General features: G+C 33.5%; 1 protein-coding gene across 6 annotated transcripts; it reads left to right on the forward strand.

Annotated features, from left to right (window-relative positions):
* The first annotated feature begins 543 nt into the window (after positions 1-543).
* On the forward strand, positions 544-6,153 carry LOC124820118 (putative inactive leucine-rich repeat receptor-like protein kinase At3g03770). 6 transcript variants are annotated; one of them, XM_047291758.2, is made up of 9 exons: positions 873-1,325; positions 1,410-2,844; positions 3,730-3,863; positions 4,119-4,359; positions 4,464-4,666; positions 4,786-4,838; positions 5,086-5,197; positions 5,318-5,597; positions 5,854-6,153. In XM_047291758.2, exons 2-8 carry the CDS (start codon positions 1,509-1,511, stop codon positions 5,582-5,584), a joined length of 2,346 nt encoding a protein of 781 aa, XP_047147714.2. In that variant the 5' UTR covers positions 873-1,325; positions 1,410-1,508; the 3' UTR covers positions 5,585-5,597; positions 5,854-6,153. The 6 variants fall into 6 exon arrangements, with proteins under 6 accessions (XP_087972903.1, XP_087972901.1, XP_047147714.2 ...); XM_088116777.1 differs by lacking the exons at positions 873-1,325; positions 5,854-6,153 and adding an exon at positions 544-686 and having other exon boundaries at positions 5,318-5,773; XM_088116775.1 differs by lacking the exons at positions 873-1,325; positions 5,854-6,153 and adding an exon at positions 712-866 and having other exon boundaries at positions 5,318-5,773.
* Positions 6,154-11,520: the final 5,367 nt, after the last annotated feature.

Genomic DNA, 11,520 nt, shown 5'->3' on the forward strand with positions numbered 1-11,520 from the left:
TATACTTTTTTATTTTATTTCAATTTTAAGAAAAAACACACACGTATATATAATGCAAACATCTCTTAGGGAAAAAAAATTATTGTTAGGGAAAAAAAATTATTGTTTTGATTAATCATTATTAGATCTGTAATATATTTTATCATGCCAAGCCATCTTTTTTATGTAGCAAAAGAGAGTTAGCGTATCTTGATACAAGATATTCTGAACACTAAAGTTTGTTAAGAAATAGCAATCACATGATCTAATCACGCATCAGAAACTCTTTAGGTGACATTGGTTTTGATCATGCACGTTCCTTCCTTTTCCTTGAAGATCTTGCATCCTTTGCTGACATAGATTTGCCAACTTTTCAGATGAGACTCTTGCTTTGAAGGTTTAAGATCCAAGTTCCAACCATAGACACATAAATGAAGGTAGGTTGGTGTGAGAGAGAGAGAAGAAGAACCCAAAAGGCAAAAGCAACAGCAGAAATAAATAAGGGGGGACCATGTCATAAAGTTGGAGAGAGAAAACAAAGGCTCATCTCTCCCTGAAAGTAACACCTTACGTTACTGAACTCTGAGCCAAAACTAAAGGCTCCTTCTTCAGCCAATTTCCCACTCATAATGATGGGAAAAGTACAAAAACTAGCTCCTTCAAGGAAATCTGCTGGAGTCCACATGCTCAAGTTAAAGCCTTAAAAGGTTAAAGAATCATATCACAGTTAAGAATAAAGGCTTCCCTCATTTACAAGAATCTTTCTTTTGCTTCCGCCACACAAAGAAAGAAAAAAGAAAAAACCTTTTTCTTTCGACCAAAACCAAGAAATTGTCAGTTCATTTATTATGATCGATAACCATGAAATGTCACCTTGTCAGAGAGCAGTGAGTTTTGGTCTTTTTCATTTGTTTTCATTTATCAGTTCTTGTCACTACAGCGTTGTCCTGCTCTCGGAAGAGAAGAAATGGTTTCCAGTTTCCAGGCTTTACTTGTATTTGGAGATTTACTCCTGAATTGTATGGTTGAAAAAGTTTTGGATTTTTTTCAATTGGGTGGCCTCTGCAAGTTCTGAAGGCATACAAATTTTTGTTTTCTCATCTCTTCCCAACTTTTCTTTCCTCCCTCCCTCTCTCTCTCTCTCTCTCTCTGAGTATTTTGGTTTTGGTTAGAACTCGTTGATGTGTGCTGTGTTCTACAGCAGGTGAAGCTTTTTCTGCATGTTGAATTATGTCTAAACTTTTCTCAGGTGGTTATACTTTTTGAGTTTGCGTGAAACAATGATTTTCTTTGAGAATTTGCCTTTGGATTTACTTGAAACTTAGAGTTCATGCATTCAATACATGGTAAAATTTGATTATTTTGATTCAGTAGATTCTTGCATTTTTGTTTTTGTCTATTTATATTAACACGTTTTCTTGTAATTGCAGGGTTTATGCATGTACCCCCAAAGCTTCAATTTTGAGAGAATTTGAATCCTTTTGAGAATATAACCAAAACTCTCTCATTCACTGCATGACTTGTGTCTAATGGCAAATATACAACATCCCTCAGTGCTTTTGGTGTTAGTTACTTTTGTACTTTCTATCTGTTACTCAGAGCAATTACAGTCCTCTCACTCTCAGACTCTTCTCAGAATTCAGCAGCTATTGAACTTTCCTGCTGCTTTGAGCAACTGGAACAAGGACACAGATTTTTGTAACACAGATTCAAACTCTTCCCTCTCTGTAGTGTGCTATGAAGACACCATAACACAGCTTCACATAATAGGTGAAAGAAGAGATTCGCCTCTCCCTAGAAATTTCTCAATAAATTCCTTTGTCACAACACTGGTAAGGCTTCCCAGTTTGAAAGTTCTCACATTGGTTTCTCTGGGTATTTGGGGTCCTTTGCCTGGTAAGATAGCTCGTTTGTCATCCCTGGAAATACTCAACATGAGTTCCAATTTTCTCTATGGTTCCATTCCTCAGGAACTTTCTTCACTGAAAAATCTCCAAACACTCATTTTTGACAACAACATGCTTGCTGAAACATTTCCTCCTTGGCTTGATTCACTTCCGGCCTTAACTGTGCTAAGTTTCAAGAATAATTTGTTCAATGGATCTCTTCCGAATTCTCTTGGCAATGTGGAGAATCTGAGAGCTCTTTCACTTTCTCATAATCACTTGTATGGGGTGCTGCCTGATTTTAGTCGTTTGAAGAATCTTCAAGTGCTTGAGTTGGATGACAATGCCTTTGGACCTCAGTTTCCTCAACTTGGTAACAAGTTGGTTACATTAGTGCTAAGAAACAATAGGTTCAGGGATGGTATTCCTGCTGAATTGAGCTCATACTATCAGCTTAAACGTTTGGATATATCATCAAATGCATTTGTGGGGCCATTTCAACCAGGATTGTTGTCACTTCCTTCTATTACCTATCTGAATATTTCTGGTAACAAATTAACTGGGATGCTTTTTGAGAATCTGTCTTGTAATTCAGAGCTTGATGTAGTGGATTTATCCTCAAATCTTTTGACTGGGAGCTTACCTAAATGTTTAGTGTCAAATTCCAGTGATAGCACTTTCCTGTATGCTAGAAATTGTCTAGACAGTGCGAATCAAAATCAGCAGCCGCAGCCTTTTTGCCACACTGAGGCCCTAGCTGTGGGAATATTACCTGAGAGAAAGAAGCACAGACAAGTATCTAAGGTAGTTCTTTCCCTAGGCATAGTAGGTGGTACTCTTGGAGGAGTAGCACTTGTTTTGCTAATTTTCTTTATTGTTAGAAGAGGAAATGCTAGAATCAAAATGAAGAACCCGCCAACAAGATTAATATCAGAAAATGCTGCTTCTGGTTACACTTCTAAGTTGCTTTCTGATGCAAGTAAATCTCTCTCTCTCTCTCTCTCACACACACACACACACACACACACAGTGTTGTGTGCATGATCAAACCACCTTTTCCATTTTATACATTTTTCATCCATATGCAGAAAATTTACAAAGTTCTCAGATATGTGCTAGTCTAATGTGTAGCCATTTTTATCACTAATAACAATAAGATTCTCTTGATGTCTGAGAAAAATTAAATACTGAAGTTAGATGATCACTCAAACAATCTTATAAAAAAAAAACTAAGGTTCCTAAAACAAGAAGTTAAATTAGTGTACCCATATACATACCTAAACTGTTATTTAGAGGAAAATTAGTAGGATCTTTTTCCTTATATGTTTGCACTCTATCTTGAGTCATCTTCAGGTAGTCCCTGTTCTACTTTCCCAACAAGGTCTGTTCCAACATCAGCTGCTTTTTGCATATATTCCACTACCCAGCTGAACAAAAATAGTGCTAAAAACGAGGCACCAGTTGTTAGGAATCAATAACAGAAATGGGAAAGAAAGAAAAGAACAACATTTTTTACTGAATAGGATGAAAAACAGATTTCCTGCTAAAGCAGCCCTGTACCTTGATTGACAAAAATGGTTTTATATATTAAAATCTAGTATTAACATATGTTGGTAAATAAAGATGATAACTGTTTCCCACTTTTAAATAATAGAAACAAGGACTTTATACATGTTTAAATTCAATAAAAGAAACATATGTTTATTTGCAGCCAAACAAGTAAAAACAATAGTTCTTTATCAGTGATGTCGACTTACTAATTGGAAAATATTTCTTGAGAGTGTGACATGAAAGAATATACAGTTTTCTGTATTCCATATTAAGGATAAATTGATAAACATGTCTTTTTTTTCTGTACTTAAAGGGTATATATCTCAAACAAAGAAGTTGGGAGCAGTTGGCCTGCCAAGTTATCGAAGTTTCTCATTGGAAGAGATTGAGGCAGCTACAAACTACTTTGACACAGCTTCTTTAATGGGTGAAGATTCTTATGGGAAGGTATGCTACAATGTCTCAAATTATTTTTGCATATATAGGAAATTTTCCTTTGAACTATATTCATACGAAATCAGTGGTTTAACCTCCTTTCATTGGCTGTTGTACACTAGACAGCATCACAAACATAATTTGACTATGCAGTCATGATTCACTTAACTATGTAGCATCAAGTTGTCAGTTATAATTAAGCTGAAACTCTCTAAGCATTTATGTGATGAGTGTTTCATTTTGAAATGGTGTATTTTGATGTCTTAGATGTACAGAGGTCAGCTGAAGAATGGTTCGGTTGTTGCTATTCGATGTGTAGAAATGACAAAGAAATACAGCACTCAAAACTTTGTGAACCACATAGAGCTGATATCAAAACTCAGGCATCGTCATTTAGTCAGCGCTATTGGACACTGCTTTGAATGTTCTCTGGATGATTCGAGTGTCAACAAAGTATTTCTTGTCTTTGAATATGTACCAAATGGCACGCTCAGGGATTGGATCTGTGGTAATTGACACTCAAACATTTTGCATGATCATGACAGTAATGTCTTTTTTGTTATTCTCCATCCTCTTCAGAAATGTGGTATTGATGCCTCATAATTTTGGCAGATGAAAATGTTAGAAAATGCTTGAGTTGGACCCAACGCATTGGAGCTGCAATTGGAGTGGCAAAGGGAATCCAGTTTTTGCATACAGGGATAGTCCCTGGTGTATATTCCAACGATCTCAAGATAGAAGATGTTTTGATGGATCAGAATCTTGTTGCGAAAATCAGCAGTTATCATCTGCCTTTGTTATCTAACATGGGGAAGGTAAGAAGAAAACAATATTGACATTTTACAGTTTTTTAGTGAGGAGGAAAAAATCATTACTAAGTTTCATCTTGATGAAAAAAATCCTGTACTTATTCACCTTAATTTTATCCTTCCAGGTTCGACATGGAAATTCTTCAAGTGGATTGAAACACTCTAGCAACAATAAAAGGTGATGATAGAAAGTTAATCAGGTTGTGTAACATGTTAGAAAAACAGAACTTATACAATAATTTTGTATACCATATGAGATAATTTGACATGTCTCAGTGTAGAGAAAATACTTTTGATCCTATTTCCAAATAAGGTCATGTTAGACATCATTATGAACTTTGACATCTCACTTATGCTGTTACACAAACTTGTATGTATATGTAAGTAAGAAAGAGAGGTTTTTAATGATTTGTGCTGTTTTGTAGTGTAAAGCATGAAGATAAGTCTGATATATACGACCTTGGAGTGATACTACTCGAACTCATTCTAGGAAGGCAAATAAAGACAGCAAATGATGCAGACGCTTTTAGAGATCTGGTAAATACAGGGACACTGATTCATTTTCTTTTATCTGCTTTCTTTTTCATAATCCACATTGAATAAAAAGCATCTAGAATTCTACTATGATATGCTTGTTTTAATTGCATGATGAGGCAGTTGCAAGCAAGCTTAGGAGCAGACGAAGAGGGTAGGAGGAGTGTGGTTGATACAGCAATTCGCAAGGCATGCTTGGATCAATCATTGAAGACAATGATGGAGATATGTGTGAGGTGTATGGTTAAAGAGCCAGAAGATAGGCCCTCTATAGAGGATGTTCTGTGGAACTTGCAGTTTGCATCTCAAGTGCAGGATGCATGGAGAGGGGATTCACAAAGTAGTGAAGGGTCACCAGGCTCAGAATCTCGAGGACTTTCCTTTCAGTAGATTCAATCCACAGGTTTTTCACTTTTTACTGTTTTGTATATTTCACTATAAGCCTAAAAGGTTCATGGTTGCAGATACTGCAACATCAGAATAGTATTATAAGGTCTTATGTTCTAACTCCTTTGCCCCAAAATCTGAGTATAGCTTCTAATGAAAAACTATGGTATATCAAAGCTTGCACTATTGTAATTTTTAAGGTTTTTTTTATTTTTTTTATGTTCACACTTACACAATTTACGGCGATGACTTTCGATTTTTGTTCCATGTAGGTCCTACCATCAAAGTAATCATAAGCAATAAAGTCCTACTGCATTAAAAGATAAACTGTGGAGAAACTGTGATGTATGAATTACACGACATTATAAGAAAATTGTCACGACATGAGAATTATGTAAGTTAGTTGATATAAAATTATTGGAAGTAGGGTATATTAACAACAATTTTTTCATTAATATTTTTCTTTTTTACTCTGTATTCTTTAACGAGTAGTCTAGACTAATTTAATGTTTTCATAGCGGATTCCTTCCAGACAAATGGAAGTGTCAAAAAGGAAAAAGTATTGTATTTCACGGCACAATCTTTACAGCCTCATTTAGTTGTAGGAATGTGTCTTGCTTTTCAAAATTCATCAGCTTTTCCTTTTTATTTAAACTTGTATTTTACAAGTAATAAGTTTGAAGTTAATAATGCAAATGATTATTGGGGAGATATTTTTGATAGACAAAAAAGAGAATGAAATGATAAAAAATAAATGGAGTGAGCATTTATACAAAATGCTTTAAGATCATGTAATAGTCTCAAAGTCACGCTAAAACCTTGTTAAGGTAAAGATGATTTATTGAAGATTAGACTCAAGTATGAATATGAATCAGACAGTTTCTTTAACATACGCAATTAACAAACATGCCTAGTTAGATGCAATCGTTAAGTTTATATAAGTTCAAAATACGAATAGACACATGCTTAAATCGCTGTATGAGTGTTATTGAAGATTAGATTAGCCATATATAAGTGCAAGATACAAGAAGCGTTAGATACTATGTCAAGTAATATCTTAAGACTATATCTTCATGTTCATGGAACAACATCTATTCAAAAGTAATGTCTCACAATTTTCAAAGTAGATTTTAAGATTTATGGAACTCAGTTTCTAAGCAATTATTGTGAAAATGTTTAAAGAAATAATACTGATGTATTATTTCAAAGAATAGATTCATATATATATATATATATATAAAAGGGTCTTATAATTCCTTATCTATTAAAGTAATGACAATTGCACAAATTTGTACAAAATATAATAATGTCTAAATTATAGCAACACAATATTTGATTACCTAATATTTATTAATAGAATATTTAACATATTTTAACAATTATGTTATGTTAAAAAAGAAATTGAAGTTAAGTTAAATTAAGAGAAAAATGAATTTGTTGGAATAAGATGTATCTTCAATATGAAAGACTTTTGATGTTAACAAAATATTATTAGATGACAAAAGTTATTGATTAGACAAAACGAGGTTTAGAACAGATAAGAAAAAAATATAAGTGATATATGAATGATTTTTAACAATTGTGATAAGTTTAATTGTGATTCTATAAGTTGGAAGCTTAACAACATGTACTAGATAAGTAGATGTACCATATGTGTCATTATAAAGGATGTCATTATAGACTAATGTACGAAATTCATAATATTGAGTAGACTACTCAAATACCAAAAGCCTAAAATCAATTGACTACACAAGTGCGTTGACAAGACAAGTCAAAGCCTAAGATGAATGAAAACACTATATTACAACACACATCAAACGAACTTAAATGACCTTGATCACTTTTGCTAAGTTGTTTCTTTTTTATATAATTATTGAAAGAATATTTGAAAGAATATTTTTATTGTATTATTTGAAATCAAAATTTTATTTAAAAGGATTAAGAATGTTAAGTCTTGTGAAAGAAGAATTTTTTGAATCAAACAATCAAATTATATTTGAATATGGAAATAATCTATTTAACTCATCAAATTGATATTGATTTCAAATAGAAATTATTATGATTGTAACGAGACATTTTAGAATGGTGTTCCACAAAGTTTCTTTTAACAAGAATATTTTCAGCGTTGAAGAGAAGATAAATATTCAAATTCAAATCAAGCTTGTGCTTAATCAAGAATGGAAAAAAAAATACTCTTAGTGAAAAGATATTTGAATAATTGAAGAATGACACTTAAGAATTGCATTGAAGAAATTATCAAGGCATTCCTTATAAAGAGAAATCATTAAGATTCTATTGAAATTACGAAAGTTCAAATATCCTCGATGGCTATCTCTTCAACATCTATCTAAAGGATGCGAAGCTGAATAAGAAAAGATTGAATGATTAAAAAAGGATACCCAATTGTGTGATAAAATTGGATTGTGTGATAAACCTTGTAATATTCTTCACAAAGTGAAGTTTTATCCTGTGCGCTTTGATTGTACCATCTTACTTTGAGAGTTGTTCTTGTTATTTCAATAGAGAGTTTCTAATCTTAGGGGAGGTTAACAAGGAGATTGTTGGGTTTGTAATGCAACCCAATTATACCAGGAAATATACTAGTAGTTAGTAGTATAACAAATGTCGTATCCATAAGAATTTGGTAGAAAATACAATGTTCTGACTATTTGATCGTTTAATGTAAAGTAACAAAGATTTTGGCGTGTAGAAAACATATTTTATTAGTGAAATAAGTGTGAAATGGATTGGAAACAGTTTGGATGCTAAGTGAGTGACTTTCAGATGATAAAACTGTTTTTGAGTTTGACTTCACTTTACCATCTCTTGTATCAAATCTATAATTAAATATTGTGTTGTTAATGATCAAGTCCTGGGAGTTCTCTTAGGTGTAACTCTAGGTCCATTTCTGACACCTAGAGCCTAGAATTATCATCCTTCAATATGATTCCTTAGTGACTGTTTGAAAGGATCACCTACAATAAGATTAAGACTTTATCTCCAAGTGTAACCCTAGATCCATTCCTAGCATCTAGAAGCATATAAGAAAACTAATTGGACCATAACTTGAGACTAGTTCCCAACCGAATCTCAAGCCAATGATGTAAGATGAGTGATAAGTTTATCCAACGTTAAGCATAAATCATTTAACAAACTTTGAATAAAAAGAAAACATATAGTATGGAATAGAAAGAACCGATCTAATAGTTATACTTTTTTTTATTCCCACGTCGAGCTTCATCTTCTCTTTTCAAGAGAACCTATAACCCTCACCCATATTCTCTATTCATTTTCTTATATCTTCTCTCTTCTCACATTGAACTTTGTCTTCTTTCTTCACTATTAGTATCCCCATCACACTCCAGAATTCCCCCACATTGATTTCGAACATTGTCGCACTCAAACGTTGGCAGAATTTCGTTGTTTACCCTTGCTCAGGTCGTCTTTGGTGCTTGTGATAGGAAGGTGATGCTTTTGTTTTTGTAGCCACTGCTAGTGGTAGTAAGGTGGGTCTTTGGTTTCTTCTTCCCCTAACCTTAGGGTTTAGGGTTCTAGTGGTAGGGAGGTGTGTAAAATTTTTCCATTCTTTAGAAGAAATTTGTTCTATGTAAGTGTTTGTAAATTCATGATATTATTACTTTAGGAAAAATGTTGCCCTGATTTCATGTGTGTGCTTTCTCTTTTTTGTGTTGTGCTCTCTAATTGAATGGAGGAGGAAGAATGAAGGATGGCGAATGAATGTAAGATGTTGTGTACAGGAGATGAATGGAGGATTTTTTTTTCACTTCAATGCCATATATTAGATCATTTGTTTTATAAACGATCTAACTTATTAGATCTGTAGTTTCTTGATCTGGTATAAAATCAATCTAATATGCTCTAAACAACGATATAAAAAGTAATTTTTGTACTAGTGAAGACAAGTAGTTCTAGAGAGAGAGAGAGAGAGAGAGTTCCAGAGAAAGTGTTCCAAAGAGAGAAAGAGAGAGAGAGAGAAGGGGAGAAAGGGAGCTTCTGTATACATTTATGTAATCAAGATTTTGTTTAAAAATGAGATCAAATATTTGTAAATGGATATTGCATAAGTTTTTTCGGTAATAATGAAAAAAGTTTGGTCACATAGTATCGAAGTGTGTTTAAACTTTTGAACCATATATATTTCCTTCATTTTTTTCTTTCTCTCGCATGAGTGAACCCCCTGGTACCGGTAAGGTACTTTTCATATGACACCTAGTTTTGGGATACTCTACTCGTCAACTTGTTTTGACCTTTGACCCGTGTCGATTCAAATTGATTATACGATCTAGTCAACTCAAGTTGACCTTTGACCCAAGGCGACCTGTAGACTCATGTTGATCTTCAGTTAGACTTATTTGCCTCAACCTTCGAGTCTAATCGAATCAACTCGACCTTCATCTCAAACCACTCAACTTGATTCTTTAGCGCAACCAACTTAACTCCACCTTTGATCGGAACTAACATGGGTCGATCTTTGCCTAGGGTGACTCAAGTTGATCTTCGACCCGGGCCAAGTTTTCACAACCTTCAACATTAATAAACTCAAGTTAACCTTCAGTTGTGTCTGACTCAACTCGACTATTCGACATGATTGACTTAGGTTGACCTTTGACCGGGTCAACTCTACTTGACCTTCGGCTTAGGCGACTCTACTCTACCTTCAAACTAAGCCGACTCAACTTAACCATTGGTCCTTTGACATGGACCCACTTGACTCGACCTTCAACCTAAATCGGTTTGACTAACCTTTTGGGTTGATTTGGCTCGACCTTCAACTCGGTTCGTCTCAGCTTGATTCTTGACTTGATTGACTTAGCTTGACCATTCACATCATGGAAGAGAGAGAACAAAGAAGGAGAAGGTTGCGTCGACTCTGATATAACGATGACCGGTGTCACCAACGACATCTTGGGCGACATAAGGTTGTTGGGGTCTTGTAGATTGGAAGTAGCCTGTGTAAGAGGAAGAAAATGAGGAATTTGAATGAGAAAGGATGTGTCACATGTACACAGTGTAAATGCTAGACACTAAAAAAATTTAATTTCGTTGAGTGGAAGAAACTATATTCAATCATTTCTAAAGTTATGAGATTAAACAAAATCAAAGTTTCAAACATATATTAATTCCTACTTTGCATATTATAATTGAAGGTAAAAAATATTAACTTTTTTTTCTATTTACCACTCTTAACCATTTAGTAAGCTTGTAGTAAAAGACTATAATAATGTATTTCAAAATTCATATAGCTTAATAATATTTGACATATATCTAGAAATTAATATGTAAGCATATTTTAAATAATGTATTATCCATAAAAATAATATTACATTAAAATGTGAATTAGCTTTTAACTTGGAATCTCCTAAACTTGATCAATTTTTGAAACTCTCAATGTAACAGTTAAAAAGAAACCAAAAATTGGATGAGTAATTAGCCACAAAACCAATCAACACATGCAGTTCTATCATCCTTCAAAGAGCAATGTAGACACCAACTTGATATGATATGATTGATAAATTAACCTTATCTCTTAAGCATGTAACCAGGTCCTTAGTCTATCCACATAGAAAAGTTTACCATGAGAGTTAAACCCATAAATAGATTTTAGTACCTTAAGGAATTGGTCCTTAATTTCTAGTTGATTGCATAATGTTAGTTATCTTGCCCACAGTTTTACACAATGAATATTTTGATTATTTGAACATGTTGCATTAAATACACCCTAAAATAAGTATTACTTTAATTTAATAAATTCTAACATATAATAAAAAGCTTAGAAAAAACTGATAAAACCGAAATACATTGTTGTAACGTCTCTCACTTTCTAGAAGGGAAAAACAAAAAACAAAAGAATATTCCCTTTCGAACTCTTATAAATAAATATTTACAATAAATTTCAGTCTTGCATTGAGAAACTGAGC

The sequence above is a fragment of the Vigna umbellata genome, chromosome 5 (assembly GCF_029865625.1).
Source record: "Vigna umbellata cultivar VRB3 chromosome 5, Vumbellata_1.0, whole genome shotgun sequence".
NCBI classification, from domain to species: Eukaryota; Viridiplantae; Streptophyta; class Magnoliopsida; order Fabales; family Fabaceae; genus Vigna; species Vigna umbellata.